At 42.4% G+C, this 21322-nt stretch overlaps 1 protein-coding gene across 1 annotated transcript in view; it reads right to left on the reverse strand.

Annotated features, from left to right (window-relative positions):
* Positions 1-21322, reverse strand: part of LOC147210664 (cadherin-4-like) — a 209991-nt gene that overhangs the window by 66246 nt on the left and 122423 nt on the right. Inside the window, exon 4 of the mRNA XM_086114441.1 lies at positions 3181-3407. Coding sequence (XP_085970567.1) covers positions 3181-3407 — 227 coding nt within the window. The remainder of the gene's footprint in view (positions 1-3180; positions 3408-21322) is intronic.

Raw genomic sequence — 21322 nt, forward strand, 5'->3', positions numbered from 1 at the left:
TGCCATCTAGTGGTGATTATTAGCAGGAAACAATTGTCACATAAGAGTTCTGGCTGACACTATAAATGAAGCTGTATTGTATTGTATTGCATTTCCTTTAACGTAGCTCTATGTAGTGGATACATAACGCAACTGCAGCCACTATTGTAGCTTCTATTCTATGCGCTTTATAATGAAGTGAAGATTAAAATAGGCCATGCATCGAAGGTGCGCCTTTTACTCGAGAGTGCATTATAGTGCGGAAAATACGGTAAATGTTAGGGCTGGGTGATAATTCAACTTCAATGGCATTGAGTGGGAAGCCGGTGACTGAGAGAGGATGACTGTTGGGACATGATTGATTTTTCATTTTCAAGACAGAGTTTAAAAAAAAAAGGACACTGAGAGGATAAGACGGCCAACACCCATAGCTTTTCAACCCGGAAAAGGATTTATTTTCCACTTGACAGCAGCAACAACTATGTAGCTAGCTTTGACCATACTAATGCTCGCAAAATAGGAGTTTCTCTCGAAGTGATAAGCATATGTGGTGAGTATGCCAGCGACATTTTATTTATGGTTTTTAGGCTTTTGTTATGTTATTAGACAAATGATGATTATGAACTGTTTCTGTATCCTGCAAAGAGATTTGAAGTTGAATGTTGTGGTGGAAGATAAACAGATGAAGAGGCACTGTGGCTACTGCTTTCCCAGAGTTATTAACCATTTAGCATTTTGATGTTAGATTGTATACGTTTTTCCCCAAGCGAAATACTTTCACGAATGGAGGGGCTTTAGTGCAGAGCGAATTTCTTCGGATTCAAATGTATTCGTCAACAGGTAGGGGGCCGCCCACCACTGCTAAAAACACACACAACCAACTCAAAGCAAAAAAACGAAAAAAGTATGTGGTATTTAACTCAGAATTGACGAACAATTTGAAATCATTGCACACTTCCAGGCCCCCCAAACGGAAAATCTCACAATGCACTCTTATGCTCGTTTGCTAAATCGAACAAAAGCTACACAGTGTAGCATGTTTGCAGGCCCTGCAGCAATGGTACCTTCAACCTCAGCCAGCTGGCGAGGGGCCCAGCTCTTCCCCTCCTCACCACTGCTTCCCAAAAATTCTGCACGCTTTGATATCACCCAGGCCCTCGACATCTGGAAGTTATTATTCAACAGAGTACAACATACATATATTTTTCTGTTGTTTTTTGCGCTTTGCTTTCTGCGACCGATGGTGCTGCATATTGTGCATGTTGGTTTTGAAGTGAATCATGTCTGATCCACGACTCACTCGCTCACCTAACATTCTCCTCAGGAATGTTACATTAGTTCATAGGTGTCAACCTCAGGTCCTGGAGGGCCACTGTCCTGCATGTTTTCCAAGTCTCCCTGTTGCAACACAGCTGATTCAAATGATCAGATCATCAGCAACCTCTGTGCAAGCCTGACATTGAACTTGTTCATTTGAATCAGGTGTGTTGCAACAGGGAGTCTTGGAAAACATGCAGGACAGCGGCCCTCCAGGACCTGAGTTTGACACCTATGCATTCGTTGATTCGGAAGGAATGTTCACTTCCACTAATTGGCCGTTAGCCCAACATGCTTCCCTTTGTGTCTGTTTGAAAAGTAATTGACCTATTTTCCCCTTCTTCAGGGCCAAGAAGAAGAAATTTTACTACTTTCGATAATGTAGAATGAGCCGTCAAATCCCTAATTCAAAGTTAATGACCTTGGAAAATCCCACTAACCAAGCCCGAGCATTACTGCCCTCTCCCCCTCCATTGTTTTGCCGCAAATCTGTAGTCAACAATTCGAATGTTTGACGTAACAGGGCAAAAACATAGTATTTTTCACAAGTTAATAAATTTTAAATAGAACGTACGGGTGCTTCGTGCTCTTATAGCAGTGGTTTTTGTTGTTGTTGTTGTTGGTTTTTTTAAAAATGCTGAGTGTCAAATTGTGATTTTACATGACACGGCGGAAATATGCACCACTCGCCAATCAAAGTCCAGCTTTTCCTTCTATCTTTAGTTTGCAAAGTTGAAGAAAACAAATTCCGCCAATATGTGAAAGAAGAAGCACTAAACAGAAAGTAATTGTAGCAAATTGACGAAACGTACAACTATACGCACACCTGACGGGCAGCCATGACTTGCCTTAGTCTTCCGAAGCCTAAGCTATTTTTGACAAGTGAAGTTCCTTCCCATCACATGTGTTGCAGTATCTCCAGAACTACAGGGAGGATGCCGTACAGCAAGGGACTGTAGGTCATCCACAACAAGACAATACAACAAACCTGTTGAATAATTTCAACATGCAGTACCCAAGTGATGACGTCGAAGAAATTGCACAGCCTGCCCATGTAAATATTAGCAGGTTAGCAGCTAATAATTAGCCGGCAGCCCCTGGATGAAACCAGCAATCAAGCGTGTCATCTTTTGATCATCGCAATAATGTTAACGGCATGTGTAGGATCATAATTTAAAAAATGATTCTGTTAAATTATAAGGCATATTCATTATTCCTGGGGGTGGGGGGGGGTCCATTTTTAGTAGTTCACTATGTTCTTCTATACAGTTTTGAAAGAATGAAAAAATGTCTGTTCATAAAATGTTGAAAGACTATAATTAGGGTTTGTTGTCAGTACTAGTGATTTCAAAGTGGGCAATTTAAAAGCAATGCAAAGTCGATGCCATACCACAGGATAAATGTTTAGAGAAATCCTACAGTTAGAGCCTCTGTGTCTGCCCCTCAGTAATGCCGCAAAAACAGCCAGTTAACAAATTAAGCAGTGATTTCTTCATTTAAACAGCCCCTGAGTTGAAATTGGAAGCTGCCACTTTTGGGGCACTTGAAGCTTGGCGACACTCGTTGCCTGTCCTCTGAAAACAGTTGATTAGAAGAGGACCTGTCAGGTGCTTGTGGGGTAACCAAGGCATTGGAGATTTCCAATAACAGCTTATGGCTAAGGGCAATCACACTCTCCCCTTGTGGCAGCACGATTCTATTACTTTTTCCCAAGTGCTGCTCCACTTCTTTTTTTCGAGTCTCTCTGACTTGCTCAAACCCCAAGGAGTTTTGACCTGATTCATGGCTGTTAACGTCACCGCTGGTCGGAATCTAACATGTGGTCAAATCACTGGTTGATAATTAAAAATTGAAGTGAGGTGTGCTTGTCTTATTTTAACTTACCTCATGCTCATTTTGTTGAGGTGCAGGGGGGTCTATCAGTGCCAGCTGTATCACAGTCTTCCAGAGGTGAGAATGTGGACCGCTTGCTGTTAGTTTAAACTGGATTGGCTCAGTCAAGGAAGCTCCCTCTCCCTGAGCAAAGATGGACCCATCTGTGCGCACACTGAAGTTGGGATCGCTGCTCTCGAAAACCACCGCTTTGTTCCCCATGCAGTCATCAAAGTTTACTGTAGAAGAGAGGTGAAACATGAAAGATATGCTTCCTTTAATCAGCCGGTGAATAATGACACATGCATACAGCCGCACATCTTGGGGTGACGTTATCGCAATGTCAGATTTGCCTCAAATCCATCCACCTATCTATAGGGGTGTTCACACGGCACACATTTGCTCCGGCGCTGCACCGATGTATTTTGTTGCGATATATTTTACACCGCAGCAAATTTTGTGGAGCGTTCACACGTACAAAGCCGCTGAGCGTGTCAGCGCCGGCACAGCGTCGGTGCAGCCCCACTTGCGTTCACACGGCAGTTTCTGCAGCGGAGCAAAACGACAGAAAACAAATGAGCTGTCGTGTTGGTTCTTTTTAAAACGTATACACAACTCAAGCGACTACTTGACAGGCACGTCCTTCTCCTTCTCGGTCTCTGTGCCTTCTGCTCGGGAGTGACCGCCCCCGAAAACGTAAATCAACGATGACTTCAATGACACTCAGAAAAGCAAACACGTAATGCGCCAAACAGAAAATCAAGAGAGGAAATAACAAAATAAATTATATGGGGGGGGGGGGGGGTGTGAACACACAACAAAGGAACAAACTACACAAACAACTCAGAGACAGTCTAGTCTCCTACAAAAGGAAAGATGTTACCAGCCAAGTCTTGTGTCGTTATTAAACAAACACATGACGGAAGTCCGACAGAGCACGAAAGCAACACATTCTTGCCGTACGTAATCAACTCTTCACAAGCATTTGCTCTGGAACGAATTTAACCCAGTTGCGTTCACACGTGCAAATTTACATCGGTGCTGCTTCGCAAACGAGCATTTGCTCTGGAGCAAATTTTTAAACCACCTCCCTGAGGTGGATCAAATTTGGTCCGGTGTAAGCTGTTTTCCGGGGCTACGCCGGAGCTAATTTGCACGTGTGAACGCTCTACTGGGGCAGCCCCGGCGTAGCACCGGACCAAATCTTGCCGTGTGAACACCCCTAACTTTCTGATCTGCTTTATGCTCACCAGGCTTGTGGGGGGTGCTGGAGCCCATCCCAGCTGTCTTCGGGCAATAGGCAGGGGACACCTGAACCGGTTGCCAGCCAATTGTAGTGGCTCAAATCCATCTCTGATTATTTAGGTCAAGCTTTCACAAGAATAAGACCCTTCAGAATTCTCTCAGTGCCAATGCACATTCTCCTTATAACAGAATAAGCATTGTAAAAACATGTCAGTTGTGGGCAATCCAAGAACATGCGACAAGTCTGTCATGGTACAGTGTTTGGGACTTACTTAACTCGCATATACATGGCCTTCCCTACTGAAGAGATAAATATACATTTGCCACATGGCTAGCAGTTTTGTTTTTTTTCTACTTGGGAAAGTACGTTTTCCACATGCTCAGCTATTGAATCATTTAGGCAGGAATTGTAAACAAAAAAGGTCCTTGGGAATAAAAATAAAGGGATTGAATTAACATGCTGCCTGACACATCCAAGCATTCTTGCTCTCTGTGCACGCTATTGATTCAAAACAATGCCTGGATGCAGCAAATGAGCTACAAATACAAAAGGAAAAAATAATCATCCACCCACTCCTACTTAACTTGAATAGGATTTATATATTGTACGTTAAACTGCAGTTAATGCATACCACAACCCTCTTCCATTTCAATATCCTATCCGTGCAATCTGCATTGAAATCAACACAGTTCAAGCAAGGATGCGTCAAAGACATGTGCTCACAATGCTCTCCGATCCTTGCGCCGTTGCTGCCTCAAGGCACCCTATTCTCTGTTGGGGATTTAAATGTTTAGACACATTGCATGAAACCCTGAGCTAAGGCTGTCACTGTTGTTTTTTTACATACAGTAGTCTTCTCACGTCCGTCAGACAGCGAAAACAAAGCTTCCCTTGCAAAGTCCAACTGACTTTTGGCTTTACTAGGCCCTCAACATGACAGTGTGTTTCTTGTGCCGCCATCATTTTCTTTCAGACCAGGCAGGCAGAAATCCAGAGAGAGTTCACATCCTGTCCACTCAGTAAGAATGTCTGCATCTTGAATTAAACGGGAGAGGACAAGACACGTTTGACAAGTATGACCGAGACAAGAGTCAAAATGTATGTTCTCCCCATTATTATGTGTTTTCTTGGGTACCGGGTCATTCGGAGTGAATGAGTGCGTGAATGGTTGCTTGTCTATGTGGGCCCTGCGATTGGCTGGTGACCAGTTCAAGTTCAATTCTACCGACCCCATGTGAAGATAAGATGATAACAAACCCGTTACTCCCCAGAAGGCCCGACGCGCCACCATATCCCTGTATAGGGTCAAGCAGAGCCAACATACCTTCTGGAGAGCCTTTGCTTTTTGCTGCTATTTGTCTTCTCATCCTTTTATTTCACTTATAGCGCCTTCTCTTTTACTCCTTTGGCTCTTAGATCCTTCTACCATGGATGAAGACACGATTTGCTGTGTGTGGCTTCTTCAGTGTACTGCTTGATCGATTTGTAATATCCAATTTATCCAGTTTGTATCTGAATCTCTTTGTGTCCTTTTCATCAAAGTCAGATGTGAATTTACTCGGATGGAACGTTGACAGATAGGCACGAGTGTTATTGCTGCTCTCCATTGTTAGTCCTTCGTGTGCAGGCGCTACTGTACAGCTGTGGCTACGTAAGCAAATGTACGCATGGAATAGTCGCGTAGCTCGATAGAAGATGGATGGATGAATTGGATTTTGTTTTCAAATCAAATTTCTGCTTCCAATCCAAGTCATGTCATCACATGCGAATTCATCTTACAAATTCAAGAGAAAAAAGGAAACCCTGTGAATAGTGAGAAATAACATTATATCATGACCAATAAACAATCACGTAATCATCACAATCACAATCACGACCAATGTGTTGATTACACACAACGCACGGTGAAAGTGTAAGTTTTAACAAGGGTGACATCAACTTCATGTACCTGACTACCCACAAAAAGCAGAAAACCAGCAACAAGAACCAGTTTTGCACCACTTAAAGAAAGAAAGAATGCCAAGATTCCGTGCATCGATACAAAAAGACCTCCAGTAGCTCCCCAGGTCGATACTGCAAAAAGAGGCCTTATATGAATAAGACAACAGAGGAAAGACGCCCACCGGCACTGTGCTGCACCGAAACAACATCCGAACAACATCCAAGGCAAAGTGCCCACGTTGTGGATTGATCTGGTGCCTCTTTGTTGAAGCAGCCAGCTAGTCACATCCCCAAAATACTGAAAATACCAGCACAAAGAACCACAAGAAGGAAGGATGATGTTTTTAATCAAACAGGATGTTTATTTTCACGAAAGAAAACGAAACTATGGCATTAAATTGATTGCGCCTTGACTTGAAATGCTTGCGACATCTTAATTTGACATTGTTCCACAACTGAATAGTTTGTTTGGAAAACCAAATTCCTCTCGCCTGTATACATTATCAATTAAACACCGCAGTCATTTTTCTGTGCATACTCCAGTTTCCACAACACATTTTGTTTGGAACAAAGAGAACGTGGTGTGCAAGGCACGTTTGGACAAACACATTTGTGCTAGAACATCTTCGAATATCTCTGTATGACACACACACGCACACACACACACACACACACACACACACACACACACACTGGGACTGACCCTTTTGGGGACATTGTTGGTGAGAGAGAAGGATGGAAGTGAGGAGGAGGCAGGTTTCACGTTACGCGGCAGCCAATGCAAGCCAAGCCCACACAAAGGACCTTGAACTTGAACACGACTACCATGGTCACGCCGATGAAGATGAATGTCCTTAATTTTTTAAGCGCTCTCTTGTGTTACGAGGGTTTTAAGTCAGGTAAGGACTTGTGTGTGTGTGTGTGTGTGTGTGTGTGTGTGTGTGTGTGTGTGTGTGTGTGTGCGGATGGACATGAGCGCATGCCTGCATAAAATTGTCGAGTCCCCAACAAAAGCTTGGAATGTAACTGGGACTGGGAAGGCAGTGAGTGGAAGCATCCTGGAGTTGGTGTTCCGATTCATGGAAGCCCTGCCACACTGGACTGGTTGTGGCTGCTCAGATGGCTGTTCAAGCAGGTTAACTGGGCCAGCTTCCTGAGTGAATCCAGGCAGATGGGTATTGTGAGAATGAGATGAGAGACCAAGAGAGAGTAAACGGGTAATGGGGAAGGGGGTGGGAGAGTGATGGCGCATACAGAAATGGAAAGAGAGCACAGGATGAAGAGACAAATGCAAAAAATAAGCATGGCTACTTGTTAGAGCTACCACAGGGAGCATACAGTCTAATCAGAGTAGACGCTCCAAATTAAACGTGGCCCTCAGTGAGAGGCTATACATAGCCAAGCCCACTGTCCATTACCAAGACTACGAGGGCAGGACAAACATACAGTGCGATGAAACCGTGATTGTAAGAAGCCCATCATAGAGACATGGAGAGCGTCTCATCTCTCCATTCTGCTCCAAATGGCTCATAGATATTCTACTTTTGGTTTGACCAATGGACCACATTGTAATACAGTAGCGCAGTAGGTAGGCCCAAGTGTTGGTCAAAAAATTAAGCACAACATTTAATCGGAAAAACTATTTGTAAAATTCTCGTAAATCACCACGACATTATGCGCATGTGGAATATTAAATAATTCAATGCTTAAATATATATCAAAGAAAAAAACCCTGAACCATTCAGTGGAAAAGTGTTAAATACAAAACACAAATCACAACACAAAAGTGAAGCAGAAATGTACCTAAGTAAATTTTTTAGAACGAAAAAAAATTCCAAATGATCAAACGTAAGTTAATTGTGCTTACAATATAAATACAACTGAACTGAACTCAACAAAAGTACTCTACTGGATTTTTTAAAAAAGTTGTACCGCTGTAATATTTTGCACAGTTGAAATACTTAATTCAGTGGTTATTTTGTTTATCACACGTGGGAGCCAACACCATACCACACCTGAAAACCACCGTGTTAGCCTTGGTTGCTCTGAGTCAGGAACTGCCCCACTGTTGTGTGGTGTTCTACAGGGCTCAATTCTTGGGCCTCTGCTGTTCTCACTGTATCTGCTCCCAATGGCTTCTATCTCAAGGAAACATGGTACTTCCTTCCACTGCTATGTAGATACTGTCAGATCTATGCTCCATTGGGCAAAAAAGATCCCTGCTCATTGAGGCCACTTATAATAAATAAATAAATAATAGAATTAAAAAGCTGATCTTATACACCAAAGTTATGCAACGAGTTGGCGCCGACTTTATTCAACAAAGACTTTGAGTACAAGTTTTGACAAGTGGCTAGACGATTCAGATTTGAAGCCAGAAAACAACAATAACCTCACACACACACACACACACACACACACACACACACACACACACACACACACACACACACACACACACACACGAAAACATCAATCTTGTTCGGCACATGGCTTTCATATTGTTTGCACATTCTCCATTTTATCAAAGCGAGCAGTTTCATTGCTGTCATGAGCTTTCTCACAAGTAAAAGGTGTGTTATTACTGTGGACAAGCAGACAGGAAATCAAATCCAATAATCGAATGAAAGTGTTGAAGAGGTTGTGTGAAAACAATTACGACCGTATTATATTACTTATTACATCACATAACCATCTTGCATATTGTTTTCAACACTTATAGACATTCATGAAGTTCATGGAAACTGTGAGGTCCATTTATGACCAATTATTGGAGTTTTATCTTTGACAGGGAAAGTGAAAGGAGGCGTGTTTAGCTTGGACGTGGAATACTTCACATAACAAATAGCACACACAAATCAGAACCTCCAATCCAATGGGGAGTTGATGTTTGGACCAATTTACTTAAACCGACCGCAACTGTACAGCATGCCTAGGGCTGCCATAACACATACATCATGTAACACCCACGTAACTCCAAAGGTTGTGAGCAGATAAATTACTGCGGTGATGCACATTCCAATCTGTCTTTCCTCAAAGCCAAAACCAAGACTCACAATTGCTCCATTCTGAATCTTTGTCTTGTCCTTTGAGTCAAGGAGAATTCAAGTCTTTTGCAATGGAAGTCTGGCGTTAGTAGTGATTTGTAAAGGTGACAAACAAGAAAGAATAAGATTTGGCACAATAGAGTCACTTTCCTGAAGACAAAAGCCTGTTGTTTGAAAACAAGAGAAAAAGGAAGAAAAAACAGCAACATGAAAATAAGGCATTACATTTATCAACTTTTTATCTGCAAAAGCTGTCTTGACACCACACATTTCTGCGATGTAGACAGATGCATAACTCACATAATCAAACAGTGTTTATTTAGAGAAGTTTTTGCTCCACAATCACAATAGTTCACCTTACAGTGGTGATAGACGCAAAAAGAAACAATGTGTGCCTGTGTGTCTCTCAGTGAAGTATCTGGACCAATAGCCTACAAACTCAGTGACAATAAATATGAACACTTTAGTAGTGGCCTGAATTTAATATGCCATCATGACTGTCTGTACTTCGATACAGTAATGTCAAAAACCCTGCAGCCAAACATTTGATACAGTCTGACCAAGCGGCCTTAACAGAGTAAAGACTACTATACTAAGGTCAGTGTGTGTGCATGCGTGTGTGTGAGATACGGACTGTTGTCCATAGGCAAGTTCATTGTTGACGGCAGCAATGTCCATAGTAAAATAAAACAAGAAAAGATCAGGGAGGGGTGATAGCTTTTTTATTCATTTTTGCAGCAGTGCAGTTCACTTCATGTGAGACTGTTGTTGTCAGCACTTTTCACCAAGTCAAGCTCCGAAGATTTGGGCTTAGCTTTCATGCATTCTAATTCCACTAACCTTGTTCGGACAACCCTCCAGTGTAGTCTCAAGGTTGGGGAAAACCCCCCGACTACACATGAAATATTTTGGCTCTTTAAAATAAGCCACTTCAGAACGGCTCACAGTGCTCCCTCGGTGACCACTGCGTTGCTGTATACCGGGGCTGTTATTACATTAGGAAATAGAAGAAATAGTGATCGATAGTTTATATATACTGTACTGAAAAACAAAAAGAACTTAGTAAAGGCCATACAAACAAAAAGGCTTGCAGTCCTTGTTGTTGTTTTTTTTTTTGTATGTGTGTTTCCCCATTGTTTGCCTGTAAGCACAAAATATGGTTGGTGTAAACGAAATGAAACATTTTCATAACATTCCGCTCAAGCTTGCCCAAGGAAGCAAATGGCATCAAATTGCTTTTCCCAACTGCTGGAGGAAACACAGTCAGTGTTTCTGCAATCTAATCAACATCTCTCGATCAAAACTTTTGAAAAGGTCATGTTTTTCCTATTATAGGGGTCAAGGAATAAACTAGAGGAAACCCTCGAGCTGTTAAATTGTGGAAAAACATACGTCACTATAAAATCTCCATAGAGGATACAAATCATATTTTTCGAAATGATACGTGATAGATGTGTTTGAAATGATATCTCCTTTCCCTTAAACGAAAAGTGACCTGTCAAATCTGGGGGATGATGGGACATTGCGATGATTGCAACATACAATTCGTGTGTGTGTGTGTGTGTGTGTGTGTGTGTGCGTGAGAGAGAAAGCGAGAGAGAGAGAGAGAGAGAAAGATGGGCTGTAATTCCTATTATGAAAAAAAAAAAAGAAGTTATGAAACTGACCTGGACAGTAATGTTGATACAAAGAATTTTGTTGCACAACCACCATCAATGTAATCTATTGTTTTTCTTTAACTCTGACTGAAAACTGCTTTAGCTGTTTCAGCTGGACCAAGCTGGAAGATTTGGCTCTTTGATCAGGCTGATTTAATGTATTTGGCAGAGTGTGTTTTGAATCGGTAGAGCGTATAACACTATCAAAGCGTTCTGGAGACAAATGTGCTGCCCAGTGTTGGAAAGCTCGATCGTAGTTCGTGGGCCCATCCTTGGAAAATGACCGAAAAGACGCAGCCAAAGACAAAGCTCCTCCACCCCTACACACCTGCCCGGCGCCTCAGGTCTGCGGACCAGACATTATTAGAAGCACCAAGAACTAAGCGGAGGTTCAGAGGGGATTGAGCCTTTTCCGTTGCTGGTCCCTCTCTCTGAAATGATGAACGTGACCTCCCACTGAACATTCGGCAAGCCCCCTTGCTACCCACCTTTAAAACCCGCCTCAAAACACACTTGTATTCTTTGACTATCATTTGACTCAGACTTGTTTTTAGTTTGACTGTTTGGTACTTTCGACCGTCTTTGTTACTGATGTATTGCTTTATTGTTGTATATATAATAATTGCTCCATGTGTAGCACTTTGTATTATTGTTGTTTTAAAGTGCTCTACAAATACAGTTGAGGTGAGAAGTAAGGTTGAGAACAAAAATGAACAGCGGTCTTCTGTGATCTAAATCCATGTGTGGAAGCAGCTAAAATATGTAGTCTGAAGAAGGCACCTTTCAAACCTGACATCGCTGGACCAAGTCTCATTGAGAGATACAGAAATCATTTGATAGGAGTGATGACATCAAATGTTTGTGTGACAAAATATTAGGTTGACGATACCATTATTTATATCTAGGTCAGTGAAAAAAAATACTTATCACAAAACAAGCAATCCATAATTTTCACAGGTTAGGGTTTTTTTTGGAGTTATTTCAGTGCGGATATTTCTTTTTTAAATATAAGTGTGCCAGCGTTGTTGTCAGATGGCCAAGCAGCATCCTTTGAAGATATACAGATGGCTCCGCTGATTGTGCTTTACGTTTGATGAAAGTGCATATTGTAGATGCTTGAAAATAACGTCAGCTTTTGAAGAGATTAGTGTAGAAATCACCGTGCAGGTAGGTGCCGCTACTGTGATATATCTGAACCATTGGCTTGAAAAGAAAAGCAATTAAAAGCAGCCACTCTCCACTTTATTTTAGCTTTGGTCCGCCATCATTTTTGCAAAAACAAAACCAATTCCATGAATGCATTCAAACTCTGCCTTGAAATTTCAAAGCACCCGACCAATATGACAACACCATATCCTCAAACAAACATTGTCAGTGTGCAACACTTTGCATACATCTAAATGACAATAAGCGTGCCCTGGTCAAACAATATCAGAGGCCGTTCAAGTTTTGTGAATGCCAGTGACAGACACGATTATTAGTCAGTCCCCCATGAACGTATTTTACGAGCCTTCAAGGTCAAAGGACAACATCCAAGTCCCTTTCCTAATCCGTTCAAAGGTCATTGTATATTTTTGTCCAAATCTACAGTCATTTGGTAGGTTTCCACTTTAATTCCTGGAAGATGTAAAATGATTTTCAAGTGTACAGCTTCAGTGATTTGAGTTCAACTGAGCATATGTGCCTCCAGGTAACGGCACAAACACGATTGCGTAGGTGTACTTCAACACGAAAACAGTCTCATCACGCAAACGAAAGGAGAATCATTAGTCAGAGATGATTACTAACATTTTCCCGAGGGCAGAGATGTGTCATTTGGTGTATGTGCATGCAATTTGTTTACAGTGCGTTCGTGGCAAGCCAAAATGTGCTTCAAAGCTTGCAGATAATAACAAGGCAATGCACATTCATTGGTCAAGAGGTTTGCCGTCTACGGTATACATTTTTATGAGCAATCTTTCTCCAGCGGCTGTACATTGTGCAGCACAGGAATGCTTTTGAAGTTGAGAAGGTAGACACTGATACGGCAGGAACATCAGGCAAAATCTCAACATCAACAACACCCTTTAAGACATTTCAAAGTAAACCGTCCCTTTTCTCGTGGAGCCAGAATTTCAGAAGAGGGAGTCAGGAGGCTTGCGCTTTCTTGTATGCAAACACAAACAGGAGTGAAATGTCATGGCAAATCTCTGTGTGCACGTGGGCCAAGATGGCTGCTTTGTCAACAAATACATATATCATTTGTCAGCCTTGTGGCGCTAACCTTCATTGCCACTAATTGCTGTGAATCTAGGAGAAATCCCTGGGGCCAGCCCTCTTTGAGAGGCTGCCACAAGTGCTGTTTAGCCTGTATGAGTCAAGACCAAGTGTGACTGGAGGGGTGTTTGAGCAAGAGGGAGACACAGCTAAATGCACCTGTGCACCAGAATGAATTGCATGGCTGTGCTTTCTGCATTCTGCTTTGTACAAAGGAAATAAATTAGCAGAGCTAGCAGGTTGCTCTGACAAGTCCTGTTAATGAGAACATCCTCAAGAGCTTTTTGGGACTACGGGAGAGAAACCAGAGGCTGTGATCATCTGTTCAGCCTGAAAGATGGCATAGAGGGAGGCAGGCTGAAAAACAGCACACCGACTGCACAATTAGACCACACCATCTGCAGCATCAGCGTAAACGTATAATTGGAAGTGGAAGAAGCAAGAACAAAGTTAATACCATGTTAAATGGGTGCAGAAGAAATGAGAGCAGTTTAGGCAGTTGGCTTAAAAATACATACCGGTAGTCATTTATTGTCCACTGACAGATACTGTATCATAAATATTTGTATTTTCAGCTGAAAAAACCACAGACAGACACAAAATAACCATTAAAAACACTTTTGTGACATGTGTTTATTGGACAAAACCAAAGACAAAATTTTGAATATTAACCCTACACAGGCTCAAGACGCACAGAGAGTGGATCTCTACCAAATTCGAATGAAACAGTAAAGGTGCTAAATCTCCTGTTAGAATTGGCACCTGTCTTTGATGAACAGAAACCAAGTCGATGTGTTTTGAAATGCATCAGGAGCTTTGCAGAGGAGCATGATTCATCTCCACAAAACTGCAAAAAGCTTCTGATAATCGCTTTAGCTAATCCTCGCACGCTTCGGGCAAACGAGCATGGAGAGAGTGAAGGGCTGTTTTTTTGTTTTTTTTTCTGGGAGGATGAACTCACTCATGGGTGCAACATGGTCAGGCTTGGAAATGTGTGGTGATCACATCCATGCAGCATGCATCTGCATGCGCAACACCTGACAAATATTAGCCCTACTGATTCAATTCACAGACATCAAGGTAAAACAAAATATGTGACAATATTTCTTTCATGTGACAGAAGTCAAGGCTGATGGCGTTATAGTTATAGAAAATTTCACAGGCGACAATGCTTTGCAATAAAGTAATCTATATTCTGTGATTCGGCAAATTTATGTGCTAATACAAGGATTGCCCACTGCCACATGACAGTATTTCCAGCCACAGAAAAAGAAAAAACCCCTCCTTTTGTGTCCTTGTCACTGGGACAGCCAGTTAAGGTTTGCACTACTTGCCTAAACCGGGTGTCCTGTGTTAGTTCAGGTCCATCACAGCAGCCGGTTCCATGGGAATTTGCAGAGCTTGCAAATAATCACTGACCTTTTCGTGTGTGGCACTCATTCCATTTTGATAATGTGGCCCCAAATCCTGCTCAAGGCTAGCTTTTTACCTTCCTCACTTACCAAAGTGTACATTAAGAGAGAGAGAGCACAATCTCAATCAATTCAAGTGATTAATTTCATTCAGCACACACATCTGTTGTTGCAAGCAATTCTGCCCTCCACCTCACACTCTAAATATACACTACACTGGTGCCATGTCATACGAGTAAGGATAGGTATCGTTCAGACTCTAACGGTACTACTACCCATGACAATAGTGCCAATCGATCGTACTCTTAGCCATACTTTTTTGTGTAGGAAAATGGATCATACTGGCTCAACACCATTTTACGATTTAAAATAATAATAAATTAACTTGTCTTGCAACTGCAACAACATTGTAAACTATGTGAAACAAGTCAATAAATGAAGAAAAACAACGATTCAACAACAAGATGTAGATAGATAGCTAGATCGATAGGTAGATAGATCGATAGATCGATAGATAGATAGTCTCAGCTCCTCTTGTGAACCCCAAAGCAGAATCTATATCCAAGTACGTCCGTCATTTTCTGTCACATCTTTGACACAATCCCTGTCTCGCACTCGAAGCATTCCCTGCTTGCAAGGCTTCACCAAGGCGTCTTCTATTCTTGGACTTTGCACGCCAAAAGTGGAGTGAAAGCACATTTTACAGACAGACTGATACCTTGCTGGAACATGGCCACGGGATCACCTCATTAGCATCGAAAGGTGCTTCGCTTCATGACAAGTGAGACTTGACTGCACCGCTCACGCAAAATAATGAGCAAATATCACCTCTAATGGCTAAATATAGGCAACCACACTCTCAAGGGAGCAGGCTGCTGCCGTTGTTCACCGTGAAACAGTAACTGAACCTTTTCAAAGTTTGCTTGCAAAGTGGGATTGCAAAAAGTAAACAGCAGAGTTTAAGAGGGGGAAGTGAGAGTTGAACAGTGTTTGATGAGAGGTTTTTAGCCCGTAGCTATGGAGCATTAGGCACAGATGAGCCACAGTCAGCTACCACGCTGTTAATGCGGAACCCATTAAAACTGCACGATGAGTTATGATTGCCATTAAAGAGCAAATGATTCCGACTTCACAGCTGGATTCAAAAGAGCTGTGACTGCTGCACACTGGCCTCTTTTGTGCACACAAAGGGCAATGGTGACAATCACATGCCAGGCTATACCCAACCTGTCAGATGTATCCACTCATAAATTGGTATCAGGCAAGCCAATGTATTTTTTAAGCGTGTTTTTTTTCTTTTCAGGATTTGTTTTTCTCCAAACCTATTTCAGTGACCATGGCGCGTCTGTCTTTCTTTCTTTTTTTCAAGTGGACCTTTGGTGGCCCATATTGATGGGGGAAACGGAGCAATATTGTAAAGTTTGAGAAATATCTTGTATTCTCATTTTTGTGTCTGGTTTTGTATTTGCCCAAATAATCCATCCATCCATTAACAGAACCGCTTCATCCTCACAAGGGTCACGGGCATGCTGAATCCTATCCCAGCTGTCTTCGGGCAGTAGGCGGGGGACACCCTGAACCGGTTGCCAGCCAATCGCATAGCACACATAGACGAACAACCATCGGCGCTCACAATGAAACCTGAGGACAATTTAGAATCAGAATCAGAATCAGAATCATCTTTATTGGCCAAGTATGTAGAACACACAAGGAATTTGTCTCCGGTAGAACACGCTGCACTAGTATCATCATAAACAAGGACATGGCAAATAAGTATGGAAGGACGTTCCGTAATATAAGTGAACCGTTGTCCGGTGGTACCACCCAGTGACAACTGTGAGACAATGTGCAAAGTATCAAGCAGAGCTAAAGTGATCAGTGGTAGAATAAAATACAATAACAGTTGTACAGTTGGTGCAGAAAATCATCGAACTATTTTAAAGTGACCAGTAGCAGTATTTGGGGTACAACAAGTGTGCAATTATGCAGATGTCCTTGAGCGCTTTAAAGTGTCTGGTGCTGTGGAATATAGATCAGTGACAGTGGTTCAAGTGAGTTCAGAGCTGGAGCGACAATAACTATAAGGGGATGCTGTTCCACAGGGTTGTGCAAAATTGCAAAGAGCCACTATACAGGTAGATTTGGGTTACTGTTTAGGGAGTTAATGGCCAGAGGGAAGAAGCTGTTTAACTCATTCACTCCCAAAGACGTTGTTAAACGTCTTTTCAGACTGGATCCAGAATTAGCTGGTATTGAATGAGTTAAGTGTCTGCTGGATTTGGTGCGCATGTATCGGTAGCTCCTGCCTGAGGGGAGTAGCTGGAAAAGGTTGTGGGCAGGGTGCGGTAGGATCTTCCGTGCCCTGGGTTTTTGCAGTGTGTAAGTCCTCAAGAGTGGGCAGGGCGGTGCCAATGATTTGTGAGAATTCATTGAAGTCGGAATTTGTCCTTTTTTGAGGCGGCCCCAAACCAAACCGTGATGGAAGAACACAGGATTGATTCGATGAGTTGGTTTACTTGTTCAGCTAGCGTTTGTATCGCTGTGTTAGCATGGGCTTGTGGCGCAATGTAAACACCCGACAAGTACGAAGGAGGTGAACTCATGTGGCGAGTAGAATGGCTTGCAGTTTAGAGACAGAGACTCCAAGTCCGGGCTGCAGTGTGCGTCGAGCTTCGTGACATCAGTGCACCATTCTTCGTTGATATAGAAGCATATTCCACCACCTTTTGATTTCCCCGATAGCTCCGTGTCGAGATCGGCTCGGAGTAGGCGGAAGCCGGGTAGATGTAGCGTGGAATCCGAGTGGTGGTCACTGAGCCAGGTTTCAGTGAAGCAGAGCGCAGCAGAACGTGCAAAGGTTTTCTAGGTCTTTGTGAGGAGAAGTTCATCCATCTGTGATCAATTGACCTTTCATGCAAGTTTTTGGGGTGTTGGAGGAAGCCGGAGTACCCGGAGAAAACCCACGCAGGCACGGGGAGAACATGTACAATCCACATAGGAAGGCCGGAGCCTTAACTCGAACTGTGAGGTGCACATGCTAACGAGTCGATCACTGTGCCGCCATCAAAATAATCCTCCTGGTTAATTTTGATTCACAGCGTCATGAATGGATCTGACGTCAAGTTGTTGACTGGGTCGTCCCTTGTACCCACGAGTTGCTATTGAGTGATATGCCAGACCGCTTGCCTATAGATGTAAATCTGTCTTCTCTTATTTGTTTTCACACTTTGCGACCCTAATGAGCCATCGTAGAAAAAAAAGTCCACTGCCAGGCAAGCCGCGAGCCGATCAGCGCTGCACACCTCCTCATCCGATAGCGAGACATCCCAGGCCAGTTAAATGGCCATCAACATGGCATTCTGCCTCAGATATTTATTTATTAAACGGAAATGATGTAAGGTGACCACCTTCGCATGCAGCAGCTGCTTATTTCTTCTGGGCTGCAGCTCCGTCTGACGCAAAGTCAGCAAAACGTGACGTAAATGACCTTCCATCAGTATTCAGGCTGGAAAATTGCGAGAATGACTCAGTTTCATCAGAATCTGACCAAGAAAATGCCATATTGAATTGGAAAGATGGCTGGACCAGGTTGGTTTTAAATGCTTCATCACAGCTCCGATTCTTGCAGGTAACTATGGCTGCGCGCATCAGCTGGCATGGCGTCTTGACATATAGGTTCTGCGAGCTATTATTAGCTTGCTTTCACACGACCAGTGTAACAAAAACACAATTGGAGACCGTTTTCCTTGGATAAACCATATATATTTTTCCTTCTGACCCCCACCGGAACCATCAATCTGTCCACGTGTGTATAGTATATGTTAAACCGTTAACAGAAATCTTTATCCCGTCCAAGTTATCATTTTATTTATTTATTGATTTATTTTTATATTTATTTATTTTTAGTGAAAAGCAGCAATGGCTGCCATCTTGTGAATTTAGCTTTGGCTGCGAGGACGACTCGAGAATTGTGACATCAAAGTGGAAGCAGAAGGACGACAGGATCTATTTTAACCACCAAAGCCAGGAAGATAACCACATGAATAATGGACAGAAGGTGGTCATACCATTGGGCTAACTTAAAAAGATAAGATAAGACAACTTTATTAGTCTCACAATGGAGAAATCCCCAATTCAGAGCAGCAAAGTTATGAAAGGAAGAAGTTGAAGAACAAAATATAGGAGCTGCTGTAAAGGCAGCCACTCTCGCAGCATGGCAGTTTTATCATCAGATGCACGAAACTTGGTTTTTGAAAGTGCAGACAAGTAGTGAAAGAGAGGCCATACAAGCTAACGTTAATGAGAATGTATTCCTCACGTTGGATGGCATCTGTGTCAGACCTCAACCACCACTCCCCATCTCAGAGATGACACAACAGTGAAGCGAAGCTGTGAGCAATTACTGCAAAGCAGAAAAGTTACCATCCAAGAACTTCTAATGAGGCCGATTTCGGGTAGGAGACAACTGTTATATTTTTTGAATATGCAGACCACAGTGAGATGGTCTCAACTGCTCGAGAGAAAATAAAGAGACACCAACAATCGGGCCGCTTTGGGAAGCGCAGTGTAAACCAAATGAAACCATCAGAGAAACGATCAGTGCTAATTATCACTTGTGTTTAACACGAGACAAACATTTCAAATACAAAGTATGAAGTGGTCTGCATGGGTTCGATTAAGTCTCATTTATTTGAGGTCCTGCTGCAGTGTGATTTGCGGTTGCTGACGGCCATGCTGTGCGGCGGATACCAGGCAGATGCTTTGTTACGACCAAACACTTCATAGTACATACTCACAACTGGGAGGCGGTGGAGGAAAAGAGGGGGGGGGGGGTGGGGGGAGGGGGGAGAAGAAAACTTAAAAGCTGACAGAAAAATGTTGCATAGAAAAATAGATAATTAGATCTGTGACAACGGAGCACAATAACAATGACAGCGGGAATGGAAAAGCCGACAAGAGATGAGATGAGCAGATTGGGCCATTCTTTGAGTGATTCAAGCATTTTTTTTTTAGATAATGGAGTCATATTTTACATGATGTGAGTTTCACTTTGTATGCTAGTATAAACAAAAGTATCTGAGAATTTCATCAAGTCAATCGTCAACTGATAAATCACACAATAAGAGAGTAAAGTCTGTTGATACTTCATTCGGCTGCTCATTAAGGAGCTGTTTTCCAACAACACCACTCGCCGACTATTTGTGTCACTCAGTCTCACTTCGAAATCTGAAGGCTTAGGGTCAATAAGGGCCTTCATTAGTTCGGTTACATATTTTTTTTTTCTTTTGGAGTGGCTTGAATCAGTGACTCGATTTTAGGGTCAGACAGCCTCAGGTCACATCTTGCACGCGTGACCTCCTCTGGTCTGAGATTCACTCTGCATTTGCATTGTCTTGATGCAGTAAATTGCTGCTTTTATTTCAAGTGACCCCTGCTAGTGAGCTCCTGACATTTTAATTGGGGCCTAGTTAAATATTTCAGCAATTCTACTGGGCTGTGTACTATAGATGACTCTGTTTTCAAAGTTTGGTGAAACAATATTGCCACAAGACGCCCATATTGTTCTGAAAGAAATGTTGACAACACTGATGCAACACATTCTTGCATCATACAGTCATGAATTCTTCAACAGTAATGTGAAACGGATGCGATAGCCTACAGTGGCTCCCCCCTGCTTCCTCTCTCTGTCTATTACGCTAACTTAGCCTGACAGTACATCTCTCAGGTCTGGGCCTCACTTGGACGCCAGGTTGGGTTCTGTGTCTGAGACAACGAGGAGAGTAGTTGCCTTGATAAACGCCCAAAGAGATTAATAACAGCAATCTCAGCTCAGACAGATAGCATAATAACTCACAATTATAATCCTCATGAGGGGATGATTTATTTTGCGGCTTCTCTAGAGCAAGACATTACTTTTATCTGTACAATGTAATGGAAGGGAATGCTGAGGACATTTGGCGGGTTGAGGATGTTTATGGGTTTGGTTTGTTCATTCTAGGCTTTCATCTAGCCTTCTTTATGTTGTTTGCCACGAAGACTGATTCAATTAGATCTTGGATTGTAGTAGAAACAAAAATAATGCTTTTTTTAAAATTCAATGATGTTTCTTACATATTGAAAATACATTTATTATCATCCCCATCACAGTGTATTTTGACTTTGCAAAAATTCAAGTTACAAGCTTCAGATACGAAATCGCTCAAGTGAAGTAAAAAAAAAAAAGAAAAAGCCAGTGCTACACATTTATTGACAAACACGGAAAGACATAAGGAGACCACTCACAAACCCATGCCCAGACGCTGAGACACTTTAATATTGAAGACACTGCGACAACATCCTTAACCTAAAATGGAGACAAATTTCCATAATTGCCACGGCGACTCCAAATGGTTTTGCGTGCCGAGATATAAGGCTTGAAAAAAATTCCCCCTTTCTCTTGTTGTCTTAAAAAAAACATGTGACCTTGCCTTTGGCGACTCTTGGGATGGATTCCCTCTGAGGGCTAGAAGACACTTGCCAATTCAGAATAGATCTGTCATTGACAAACCTGCAGGACATTGCAGCACACCAGAGGATTGAGTCAAACTTGTCCAA

Source organism: Hippocampus guttulatus, chromosome 1, assembly GCF_054856545.1.
Source record: "Hippocampus guttulatus isolate MCC_2025c chromosome 1, RoL_Hgut_1.0, whole genome shotgun sequence".
Classification (NCBI taxonomy): domain Eukaryota; kingdom Metazoa; phylum Chordata; class Actinopteri; order Syngnathiformes; family Syngnathidae; genus Hippocampus; species Hippocampus guttulatus.